The 13377-nt window shown below is 42.8% G+C and overlaps 1 protein-coding gene across 7 annotated transcripts in view; it reads left to right on the top strand.

Moving 5' to 3' along the window:
• Positions 1-13377, top strand: part of LOC121714217 (NEDD8-activating enzyme E1 catalytic subunit-like) — a 33911-nt gene that overhangs the window by 4478 nt on the left and 16056 nt on the right. For 6 of the 7 annotated variants that reach the window (XM_042099482.1, XM_042099481.1, XM_042099483.1 and 3 more), the window contains 11 exons: positions 96-160; positions 430-585; positions 1900-2002; positions 2228-2341; positions 3167-3220; positions 3448-3484; positions 6640-6721; positions 7179-7279; positions 8598-8661; positions 9163-9217; positions 11538-12314. In XM_042099482.1, the coding sequence (XP_041955416.1) occupies positions 96-160; positions 430-585; positions 1900-2002; positions 2228-2341; positions 3167-3220; positions 3448-3484; positions 6640-6721; positions 7179-7279; positions 8598-8661; positions 9163-9217; positions 11538-11626 (920 nt within the window). In that variant the 3' untranslated portion in view covers positions 11627-12314. Of the gene's footprint in view, positions 1-95; positions 161-429; positions 586-1899; positions 2003-2227; positions 2342-3166; positions 3221-3447; positions 3485-6639; positions 6722-7178; positions 7280-8597; positions 8662-9162; positions 9218-11537; positions 12315-13377 lie in introns of those variants that run through there. The other variant, XR_006033051.1, reaches the window with a different exon arrangement.

The raw sequence follows: 13377 nt of genomic DNA, 5'->3' as shown, positions 1-13377 counted from the left end.
GTGCCATTCGTTTTGCTTTCGTACTCAGAGCTTACTGGAGACTTTCCCCAGTTTATCAAGTACTAATCTGCCATATGGTTTCATCTGTTCTGCAGAATTCCACATCATCGTCTGCGGGTTGGATTCCATAATTGCCAGAAGGTGGATGAATGGCATGCTGGTACGTGATGCCCAGTATCAATGGGAATGTGCCAGAACCACAACAATGAGGAACACTGCCCAGCAACTTGCAATCAAAAAGTTGTCCCTTTAAGCACTAAGTTCCAAATGGGGTTGTTATTGGTGGATGTGATGCATCTCTGAATCTCTGATGTTCTCTTCACCCAGCTGGGTTGTGATTGGTGGATGTGATGCATCTCTGATGTTCTCTTCACCCAGCTGGGTTGTGATTGGTGGATGTGATGCATCTCTGATGTTCTCTTCACCCAGCTGTCACTCTTGACGTATGAGGATGGGGTGTTGGACCCCAGCTCGATCGTCCCGCTCATCGATGGAGGGACGGAGGGCTTTAAGGGCAGCGCCCGGGTCATCCTCCCTGGTATGAACGCCTGCATCGACTGCACCCTGGAGCTTTACCCCCCCCAGGTGAGTTTACGTTATGACTGCACCCTGGAGCTTTACCCCCAAGGTGAGTTCGACTGCACCCTGGAGCTTTACCCCCCTCAGGTGAGTTTGCGTTATGTCTGCACCATTTGGGGAAAATATCCTATTTTTATGACCGATATTGTGATTTTATTAGTGATGTAGATATAGTCAAGCTTTAGTTCAATATTGCAAATTTCACTTTAAGTTGGGCCACTTCTGATTGGTGAGCATGCCTAGTGCATGAGAAGCACAGCTTCACTCTCTGTTAGACACTGAGGATAGATGACTTGAATATAAAAATAAGAGATATGACCAGATTAACCAATGGAACAGAGATATGGTTAGATTAACCACTGGAACAGAATTGCGAGCTGCACAATTGATTGCAAGCTTTGCAATTAGCTAATTGCATTAGTTCAAATTCAATTTTTTTTATTAATTGTGCAGCCCTAGTTTTGCAAAGTGATCTCTGAGCCAGGTGCTCTGTGGGCCACCTCCACAACAGTGATGAAATTCCCAAACTTCTTTTTCACCTGATGATCTGATGAGCACTGATATCTGCCCATTAGCGTTTCATGCTGGATAAAATCTCATGAACACATGTCTCATGTCACATTCATATTCAGTGTTGACTCCTCTGGTGTTCCTGGTCATTTTTCGACCAACAGAGAACGCTTTCGTGAAGCTGTTCCGTTCAGAATTGTTGGTGTTATCTAGAACAAGCCCGCATTCCCACCAGTTTTGAAGGAACCAAGGTGCTACAGACTTTATTAATGCGTAATGCTACATAACGCCAGTCGTGAAATGCTAGTTTTGTGTCGTAATGGTAACAGTTGATAGGTAGAGAAAACTTGTGCTTTTAGCCTGCTTCTCTGAATGATAGAATGTCATGCCCACTCCGGTTTGCAGGAAAAACGATTTTCTGGCTCCAGTTCTGAGCCAAAGAGCCACGTTCTGAACTGGTTTTTATTTCGTAGTTCAAAATGTTGATTCTTGAAGCGGCTTTGTTCAGAATTCTTTGAATCTAGTGAACCAGCCCACATTTCCACCAGTTCTGAACGGAACCTGCAATGCATCAACAGAAGGTGTAGTGTCCTTAACTAATTTGTCGAAAGACACACCCATTTCGGTTCACAGGAAAAAACTATTATTTTTTGGTGCGAGCTCTGAACCGATTTATCTTTGGAAATATTCCGAACGGTTCAGCATCTGGAGGGTGACCCAGAACAGAACTGTTTCTCTGTATCTGAGCATTGCTGTGGATGGTACTGATTGTTTGTTAATTAATAGAGTTCTTACTCTCTTGATTGACAGATTAATTTCCCCATGTGCACCATTGCGTCCATGCCGCGATTACCTGAGCACTGCGTAGAGTACGCCCGCATGCTGCAGTGGCCCCGAGAAAAGCCCTTTGGAGGTAACGCTGCCCCCGACACATTCCCACAATCACACCTGCTGCTGGTTAAGGGATGAGACCGCTAACAAGGGCCTCTGTGTTAGAAATCTATTTGTTTGTTTGTTTGTTTGTTTGTGTGTTTATTTATTCATCAGTGTATTGATCTTCCCTGTCTGTCCTACATTCTCATAAGCCTCACAGCTCTGATGTTTGCTGGACGTTGCTGTTTTGTCCTCCCTCCTCCAGATGGCATAGTGTTGGACGGTGATAACCCAGAACACATCCAGTGGGTGTTCCAGAAGGCCCAGGAGAGGGCAGCGGAGTTCAGCATTACCGGAGTTACTTATCGCCTCACACAGGGTGGGCACTTAATCTCTCACACACACACACACACACACACACACACACTACCGGAGTTACGTATCGCCTCACACAGGGTGGGCACTTAATCACACACACACACACAGGGTGGACGCTTACTCACACACACACACACACACAGGGTGGACGCTTACTCTCACACACACATACACACACATACACACACACACACACGCAGGGTGGGTGGCCTACTCTCTCTTACTTACTCACTCACTCACACACACACACACACACACACACACACACACACACACACACACACACTCTCATACTCATACTCACATTTCTGTGATTAGCTTAATTGTAGGCCAATACAATAATTTGAAATACTTTTCCTGTCAGGTATTTATAAAGTCTTCCAAAATAATTTTCTAGGGTGATTTTGGATGCTTCTTTCATGTTTTGAGTTGGTGTGACTGTTATAAAAAGAAATGGCTGACCTTTAATGCAATATCTACATTGCCCATTGTCAGCAACCATTCATCCAATGTTCCAAAGGCACATTCTGTTTACTAATCTGATATCATTTCAAAAGGCTAACTGAGAAAACTTTGGAGATCCCTTTTGCAATTATGGAAGCACATAATGTAATCTGAAAACTGCTGCCCTGATTAAAAAAACAATGCAAATGATCTCAGCTGGTATTCTGTCTGTCATGGAGTGGAATGGAAATGTTTAAGTGTCTCCAAACTTTTCCCCACTAAACCATTCATTTCATTCACACGACATTAAGAGTAGCTGCAATGGTCAAATGCAATTTCCTATTCTTCTGAGCGAAACGTAAAGCCCGGTTTCTTGTTTTAGGTGTTGTCAAGAGGATTATCCCTGCTGTTGCGTCCACCAATGCAGTAATAGCAGGTAAGCACAAGAGTGTTTTGTCAGGCGTGTGTGGTTGGGCTGTGTGAATGCTCAGCTGTGTGAACGCCCTGCTGTGTGAATGCCCTGTTCCGTGTGTGGTTGGAATGTGTGAATGCCCTGCGTGTGTGTGTGGTTGGAGTATGTGAATGCTCAGGGGTTAATTTCACTTGCAGATGTGGTGTATGGAGAAATGCAAAACTAACACTAAGGTGTGATGTGTGTTCCAGCTGCATGTGCATCAGAAGTCTTTAAAATCGCCACAAGGTCAGTACTGTACCATTGACATGGCATTATTGTTATCATTGTTATTGTTGTTATTATTATTATTACTAGTGCAGTGCACGTTCAAACATGCCATTCCTGAAGAAAACCCATAGCCCAATTACATGCCCACAGCAGGGCCTAAATTTCACTGCGGGATTGCGGATATTGCGCATGATTTGTTCAAGTCCCGCAACTCTAGCCATCATATTCCCGCATACACTTTTACAGCCTGTCTGATGACGTTAATCTAATCATGAAGTGGCGTGAATGCGGTGCTATTGACCGGACGGATCAACTACCGAGTTGAATTGAACATAGCCTCATGCAGACGCAGACACACACACACACGGAGAGAGAAAGAGAGAGAGACACTTTGCTCTTACGCAAATAGGCTACGCAACCATGGCAAACTTTTACATCTGGAGAGAGCTCCTTGGTAACTATCCTGCTAGCTCAGGTCACGTCAGCCAGTAATGCGCACCAAAATCATTAGTGAACATTGCAAAACACTTGATCCCAGAAAGATTGTCTTCGACTTGTTAGTTTTTTGAACATTTATTTTATCTAATGACATAGAAGACATAATGAATTGCATCCACATATCCTTACGCACTATGCGCAACTTTTATTCACTAGCCTAAAACCGTCCGGCAGAAGGCTAATTACTCTCACGTATTTCTTAAAGTGACAGGCACTCAATTACACCTACACAGCACCAATGTGCACTCAATTAGACCTATACACCACATTAAAGATATGCCTAAGTGTAATAGTTTAATTACTATTGAATTACATTCAAATGACTAAATACGTTTAGCTACTAGTAATTACTAGTAAAATATTATACATTATTAACTAAATACATTCTATATGAATTAAAAAAATATATGAAATAGAAACATCACATAAGCCATCATTTTCAGTGTGTGTTTGTGTGTGTGGAGAGAGTCAAGCAGAATCTAGGATGGCCACTGTTGTGAATGATCCCACTACAGTATATTCATTACATTACATTACATTACATTTAGCAGACACTTCTTGACCAAAGTGACTTACATATGTCAGCTATATTACAAGGGATCACATTGTCCCCGGAGCAACTTGGGGTTAAGTGCCTTGCTCAAGGGCACAACGGTGGAAGCCGGGAATTGAACTGACAACTTTCAGGCTACTGCACGCTAGCCCAGCTCCTTAACCACTACACTACCACCGCCCCATATTCAATATTACTGATGACGTCAAGGTGGTTGGGGCCCCCAAATTAAATACATTTTTAAGAAAGTATCGAAGAAGTATCGCAATTCTTGACTTGGTATCATGTATATCGATCCTTCTGGCTTATGAAAACAGACGAAGTGACTGCAAAATAATAACGTCATGTACACAAACCAAAGCTGCACACCCATTACTCTCGTTTGAATTACTCGCGGACCCGTGATCGGATAGATATGCCACGCATGTCAGATGAAAGAGGAGACACAGAGCTAGCATTACCAAGTACATCCTTCTGGGTTATAACTTCATATAGCTGGACTTACCCCACGTTTTTGTCTGTTTTTGTGGCAAAGCATGTTTATAATCCAACGCTATCATGTGTTTCTCTATGGCAAAGCATGTTCATAATCCGGTTTTGAGATCCTAGCAAATTCCTGAATGGCATCCAATTCAAGGCTCACATTGCATCCTAATTTGTTCAACAAAGAAACACCTTTGTTGCCTTTACTTTGTTCATGGCAATGCAGTAAAAAGTTGAGAATCAATATGAGTGCATACACCATAGGCGCACACAGGCTAACACGCAAACTCGGGTCAAGTCAGGTCAGATCAGTTCGTGTCACAGATATGGAGCGCAGAAAGGTCATTTTTCATCACTAAATAAAAAATGGCATTTATTTCCGTAAATCACACACCACATTTTTCTGTAAATTGCTCAGCCCCAGAGTATCCCTCCAACATGGCAATTATATTGCCCAATTCAGGATAGTCTGCTCTACACACACATGAAATGCATGTAGAGCTATGAGCTTGCTGTGGTGAGATATAAATATGAGAATTTCTATAATACGCTTTTTATATTTTAATTCTTTAAAAATCTAAATAAAATCAATGCTAGTACTAATACATGGATTATGGATCTGGATAGCCTAGACTCTGCTGAAAAAAAACAATATATAATATGTGTGTGTGGCACTTACAATGACCAGATTAAATCCTTATGAATAAAGGTAGTGAAAATGCCCTAAAAACAGCTTAGGGTTCTAAGGGTTAAAATAGGATGATACTGTAGGGAAACATCATTCGAGCTAAGCATTCAATAATGAATACTGAATATTATAATATATTAGCCTATAATTAATGTGGCCTCTAACACATGTGTAATAAATGTAGGCATGGCTGCATGTGACATTTCTACAGATCAGAATGACATAAGCCTAACAACTGTTTTGAGTTGGCTAAATGTGTATTAAGCATACTGAATAACTTCCTAATACTGAAGACAAACCATTTTGTGGAATGATGAATCATTGTTTGAAATTTGCAACGATGTGACTCAAAAACAGTCTTTAGCATAAGTGACGTCGCTCAGTCTGCCACTTGTTGTTGTCTAGCTATGTGGCATTAGCCTATCGCTCGTTTCAATTTGGGACCTTGCAGTCGGAATTGTCGTTTGTTTAGTCAAAGTCTCAAGTCCAAAGTAGCCTGGGCTATTCGAAGCGTCAGTTTATTGGACATACTTTTATTTTGAGTAGTCACTACATACCCGTGTTTGTTGGCGCAAAATCCGCGTAATCATTTTATGCAAGCAAACTGCATACAGGGAGTCTTTATTGTTGAGGTCAGACATGATAATCATCTTGCATCTTAACCTACAAGCGGTTCCCGAGTAATCCGTTTTTTAAATTGCGACTGACTATCATCAAAGTGAGACCTGTCAGTAGGCTACACGATCAGTACACGATCCATGGGGTGGAGCTCCCCTGAAACTGGTCCCCTTGGAAACAGTGCAGTGCAGCGATAAACGTCCTACGTAAATAAGCATATTTTGACTCTAGTGATGTTTTTGGACATGACATTATTGTTATTATTGTCTGGACTCTCTAGTGATGTTTTTGGAAATGTCATCACGCATTGTGTTCTTCTGTGTGTTTAAACAGTGCTTATGTTCCCTTAAATAACTACCTGGTGTTTAACGATGTGGATGGCTTGTACACATACACCTTTGAAGCTGAGAGGAAGGTGAGCAACTCTATAGCTCAAATAAAGCAGTGAATCTGCTGCTCCGCTTGCAATGAAGTATTATTCATATAGATTTAGCACACTCCTATACACACACATACATACATACATACATACATAATCACCACAATAAGACAAATTAGCCTGGGCGGTATCATGGGAATGTTTACAGTTTACCGCCCCCCAGAGGGCCCAGAGCAAACTACCCAGAACAGATCTAACACATCTAATCACTACCCAGACCAGATCTAACACATCTAATCAGATCTAACACATCTAATTACTACCCAGAACAGATCTAACACATCTAACCAGATCTAACACATCTAATCACTACCCAGAACAGATCTAACACATCTAATCAATCATCAGTGTTGACTGTGTGTTGTCCCCCCCCAGTAGACTGTGTGTAGTGTTGTGCCCCCCCCCCCAACAGACTGTGTCTTGTGCCCCCCAGGAGAACTGCTCAGCCTGCAGCCAGGTGCCCCAGAAGCTGCACTTCCCCCCCTCAGCCAGACTGCAGGAGGTGCTGGAGTACCTGACGGAGAATGCCTCTCTGTGAGTGTGTGTGTGTGTGGAGGTGTTGTAGGAGAATGCCTCTGTGTGTGTGTGTGTGGAGGTGTTGTAGGAGAATGCCTCTGTGGGTGTGTGTGTGTGGGGGTGTTGTAGGAGAATGCCTCTGTGTGTGTGTGTGTGTGTGATGCCTCTGTGTGTGAGTGTGTGTGTGTGGAGGTGTTGTGGGAGAATGCCTCTGTGTGTGTGTGTGTGGGTGTGTGTGGAGGTGCTGGAGTACCTGACGGAGAATGCCTCTCTGTTAGAGGTGTCACGACCTCTCTGTTAGAGGTGTCACGATTCTCCAAATCCTCGATTCGATTTTAAAGTCACGATTCAATTTGATTTTTGATCTTTTTTCAAATATTACTATTAATGCATTCCTTATGCTGTTTACTTTTTTGGGGCCTTTTCCTGTTCTGTTTCGAGGGGCTTTTATTTTGAAACCGTTCTAACTGTGAGGTTGTAAACAGAACAAACATTAAACAGAGACGTGAACATAGTGAAATGAAACAGCACAGAATAATAATTTGATTGTTTCACACTCTGACGAGACCCAAGGTTAGTGTTCATGGAATATGTACTTAATAATGTGCATTTTAAGCCTTAAAGTATTTTTGGACTGTAACTAGAATGAAAGACAAAATACTTCCACACCAGTGATTTCAGAGTAGCAAGAGGGGCTTCGATTTCGGCCATTTGATGTTTTTTTTTTAACTGGCTGCAGCCTATAATTAGAGGAGTGTTGACACCGCAGTTCAGCACGTGTGTGTACTGTATGTGTGTTTGCGTCTTGGCATACATCATGGACGGGACATTGGGGGTGTGGCTACATCGTCGATTCTACCTTTAAGTTCGAGATTAAGATGTAATTTTGATCGATTTCGATTTAAAATCGAAATCGTGACACCCTACTCTCTGTGAGTGTTGTGTGTGTGTGTGTGCGTGTGTGCGTGTGTGTGTGTGTGTGTGTGTGTGGAGGTGTTGTAGGAGAATGCCTCTGTGTGTGTGTGTGCGTGTGTGCGTGTGTGTGTGTGTGTGTGTGTGGAGGTGTTGTAGGAGAATGCCTCTGTGTGTGTGTGTGCGTGTGTGCGTGTGTGTGTGTGTGTGTGTGTGGAGGTGTTGTAGGAGAATGCCTCTGTGTGTGTGTGTGTGTGTGTGCGTGTGTGCGTGTGTGTGTGTGTGTGTGTGTGGAGGTGTTGTAGGAGAATGCCTCTGTGACTGCACCACTCACCCATTCTCAAGCCCACTTCTCATGCCAGTGACATGACTGCTTGTTGGAAAAGAGGAAAAGCAAGATCTCAGTTCAAGTTTCTCTTCGCAGGCAAATGAAGTCTCCAGCCATCACGGCGACACTGGAGGGGAAAAATAAAACCCTTTATTTACAGGTGAGCTTTATTAAGAATAGATAGATAGATACTTTATTGATCCCCAAGGGGAAATTCAACAATAAAACCCTTTATTTACAGGTGAGCTTTATTAAGAATAAAACCCTTTATTTACAGGTGAGCTTTATTAAGTGGAATCTTTTACCACAACCATCACTAGAGATGAACTTCAAACAAGAGCTTTGCAAACAAGCAAATTATCGCTAAAATGCCAAACTAACTACACTAAACCAGAGAAACGGTGTTAAAATGCCAAACTGCACTAAACCAGAGAAACGGTGTTAAAATGCCAAACTACACTAAACCAGAGAAACGGTGTTAAAATGCCAAACTAACTACACTAAACCAGAGAAACGGTGTTAAAATGCCAAACTAACTACACTAAACCAGAGAAACGGTGCAGAAAGAAACAGTAAACAGAAAGGAACCAACTGGGTTTAAAATCTCACTAAAACTGTTCATGGTCATCACGTCTGTGCTTAAAATACATGCCTCTTTCAGACTGTTGCCTCGATTGAAGAGCGAACAAGACCGAATCTTTGCAAAACTTTAAAAGGTAAGCCTCCGATCTAAATTTGCATTCATTCAAGATGTTATGAATATTTAAATCAAACATCACTTTATTTCACCAGAAGAAAGCCCACAGCTGTCAGACTGAAAATGGTGTCATCAAAGGTTGCGTACTGTATGTAGACGTGGTAGCTCAGAAACAAATGATGCCTCTCAAATCATCTCTCATTTCAAATGAAGCTCGCAGCATTGGAATCAAATTTAGACACGGACCGTACTGAAGGTTATTCCCCCTACAGTACTCTCGTCAGGCTGTCAGAGTGACATGCTCAGCTTGGCATCAGCGCGCGCGTGACGACACCTTGTGTTAGAGGAAGAAGAATAGTTCTCCAGTGAATCTAAGCCCTTTATCTTGACATTATGTGTTTCAACAGTGTAGAGGAAAGAATATGATATAATATGTTAATTTAGGCATTTAGGCCATTTGAGAGACACTGTAGGTAGAATGTTGATTATAGATAGACAAGAAGAGTCAGAACCATAAGACAATCTGAAAGTAATACATTGAAAATAATAAAAGTTCTTAAACAAACCCTGCTAAAAAACCAGCTAGAAACCAGCTTATGCTGGTAGCTGGTTTTAGCTGGTCTTTGCTGGTTTTCATCCAGCTCTTGCTGGTCTTTGCTGGTGTAGCTGGTTAGGCCACCAGCTGGATATGCTGGCGTGACCATCTGAGGAAGCTGGTCATGCTGGTTTGACCAGCCTGTCGTGTGGGATACAGCTGGTGTACAATGATCATGCTGGTGACCAGCATGTCAAGCTGGTCATGCTAGTTTGCTAGAATGACCAACATAAGCTGGCATGTTAAACCAGCAGTGTAGACCAGCAACACCAGCTAAAATGACCAGCTTGAGGTGGTACGACAAGCAAAACCAGCTGAATTACCATCATAAGCTGGGTAAACCAGCTGAAGGTATGTTTTCGCTAGAGTTTTGCTGGTCTAGCAGGTCAACCATCGTAGGGTGGTCAAACAAGCTGGTTAACAGGCTGGTCAACCAGCAAACCACCTTTAAGTCAAGTCAAGTCGGCTTTTATTGTCAATTTCTTTACATGCACTGGTCATACAAAGAATTGAAATTTCGTTTCTTACTTTCCCATGCAGACATAGACATGCTTTAAATACAGACATAGACATACTATGGACATAGCCATAGACAATAAACATTAAATTAAAGTGCAAGACTGAAATATAGAACATGTATGTATCAAAATAGAAATATAGGACATATATATATATATATATAAAAAAATAGAGGTAGTTGTGTTGTATATTTATATAGTCTTAACAGTTACATGAAGTTTAAACTTGTGCTTGTGTGACCTGTATATTTACATTGATATGCAGTATGCAGTAATTTCAAGTATATCAGGCTTGATGTGAAGCAGCAACACGTTAGGCTGCGCAGTCACAGTGCAGTTCCACAGGGCGGTGTTGGGGGGGGGGGTTAGGGTAGACAGGATCCTAGTTTCCTAGGTTCCTGGCTGGCTGGTGGGTGGGGGGGGGCTGTCAGTGATGGGAGAATGGGTAGAGTGTTCAGCATCCTGATTGCTTGGTGGATGAAGCTACTTGCCAGTCTGGTGGTGCGGGAGCGGAGGCTCCTGTACCGCTTTCCAGAGGGCAGGAGGCTGAACAATTCGTGTGCAGGGTGGGTTGTATCCTTGACAATCATTAGTGCTTTGCGGGTGAGGCGGGTGGTGTAAATGTCCTGCAGGGAGGGGAGTGGTGCTCCAATGATCCTCTTAGCTGTGTTAACAGTGCGCTGGAGGGTCTTCCTGTTCTGATCTGTGCAGCTTCCGCCCCACACTGTGATGCTGCTGGAGACGATGCTCTCGATGGTCCCTCTGTAGAATGTAGTCATGACAGGAGGCGTGGCACTTGCCTTCTTCAATTTGCGCAAGAAGTAGAGGCGCTGCTGGGCTTTCTTCGCCAGTGATGCTGTGTTGGTGGTCCAGGAGAGGTCGTCGCTGATGTGCACCCCCAGAAATTTTGTGCTGCTCACTCTCTCCACAGCATCTCCGTCGATGGACAGTGGTGGCAGTTGTTTGTGGCCTCTCTGAAAGTTGACAACAATCTCCTTGGTCTTGCTGACATTTAGCAGGAGGTTGTTGTCTTTGCACTATTTAGCCAGCAGGTCTTTAGCTGGTAAGGCTGTTTTTTTCAGCAGGGAACTGAAAGAGATTGCATTTTCGTGCCTGCATGTGATTAGGTAGCTACTCTTACTGACATTATGTCCATTTTTTTCCCCCTGCTGCCATTGGCTGTTTTATGACGTCCATTTTTCCCCTGCTGCCATTGGCTGATGCAGAACTGGGCCTGGCTGACGGGCAGGAACTGGCCGTGGCTGATGTCACCACCCCTCAGACCGTCATCTTCAAGCTCAACTTTACGTCCTGATCCAGCACACACACACACACACACACACACACACTCCCGCTCCCTCACAAGAGCACTTGGACATCAACCATTTAAATGCCGTCACCTCTAATGTACATACACTGTACTTCCTGTTTCATGTATGCGTATTCTTAGTGCTCTTGCGAGCCCTCATTGCTGGTGTCTCTTCGCTCGTGTGTGTGTGTGTGTGTGTGTGTGTGTGAGAGAGAGATGCACAGTATGGGGCTTGTGATTAGCGCGCATTCAGGCAGTGTGATTGCCAAGCACCATTCATCTCAGTTCACGTGGAGACCAAGTACTACATTTTGACTTGCTTTAGGTCTTCTGCAACTGACTGGCTGGACTGCATAGAGCTGACCACAGCATAGAGCTGACCACAGCTTTCAGCTGACTGGCTGGACTGCATAGAGCTGACCACAGCTTTCACCTACTGTGTGATACTTAGCGAACAGCCAGCCTACTGTTGAAAGGTGTCCTGTTTGAGTGTGCGCACTTTCACACGAGTGTGTGTTAAATAGTGAGCCCGTGCACACTGTATATTTGTCACTGATGATGTTTTTTGTTTTATCTGTAAGGTTCACTTTAAACTATCGTGTCCAGGATTAAGTATAAATGCGCTTCCATATCTGAAGGCTTGAGGACAAAAAGCCCTCTGTGTACCATAATTAAATGTTTTGCTTAAACTGTGTTGTGTTGTTCTGTCATACAAATCCATAATGCATCATAGCATTTCCTGTCATTGCCATCTTCCAGTGGTAATGGACATTAATGTTTACATCAGGTCATGGGGTTATCTGAGGGTATTTCACAAAACCTAGATAAGGGATTAAGCTGGGATTCTTTGGTTATCCTGGATGAATTTAGCCTTGACTTGGTTTCACAAAAGAGATGGCACATAAGTTACCATGGGGATTTATTCTCTGCACCTAGCCTGGTCCCGACCAGGCTAACAGCCAAGCTAAGTTAATTCTAATGGTAACTAGACTGCATTTCCGGCGGGAACTGCGAAAGTGTACTTGCCCTGGTCTGGTCACCAACGTGAGCAGACAGTGACATACGCTATGCTGAACCTGGCTTGATCCAAGCATTCTAACAGTGCCTTTCACTGTTGGAGCAGTGGCAATCTAGCTCTATTCAACTATTGCCTTGCGGGGTGAATGCGGTTCGTTGGATTTTACCTGTGGCCTGCCTTCGAATTTAGCTTCTATGACTAAAATCAAATCAATAAAATAAAACAACAGCAGTGATTGGCTGCAAAAATAAATAATGTCACACGTCTTGCACCTCTCAAACTGGGCTATCAGGTAACCTAGAGAAAAATTTGAAATTATGAAATATGAATAAGGCATTAAAATGCTGCTTGTTTGTCAGGATACTTTTTCACTGATTTATTTTAAAAATATGAGCTATGAGTGTGAATGTTATATATTCCATCCACTAATTCTGTTTTACTGGTTTATTTGACAAATAATCTATATGGATTTGCTCTATAAAGACCTTATGTCTTTTTGGGATTGTTTTGAGAGCCTATTGATGTATCTCAGAATAAAGTAATGTCCACAACATTAGTGATGGTTTTTTTGTGTGTGTGAATGTATTTTACTTTATTCATTGAATGTAGCTGGATACTCATGAACGCATGTCTCTAATAGCCACAATAGGAGTAATTTTAGCAACACCATATTTTGTGTGGCCCATAACGACCCAGTGGATCATGTGCCAAAATTCACATTCCTTGCTTGTTGTTGGTA

The sequence above is a fragment of the Alosa sapidissima genome, chromosome 7 (genome assembly GCF_018492685.1).
Source record: "Alosa sapidissima isolate fAloSap1 chromosome 7, fAloSap1.pri, whole genome shotgun sequence".
Lineage (NCBI taxonomy): Eukaryota > Metazoa > Chordata > Actinopteri > Clupeiformes > Clupeidae > Alosa > Alosa sapidissima.
This window is presented reverse-complemented; position numbering and strand designations above follow the sequence as displayed.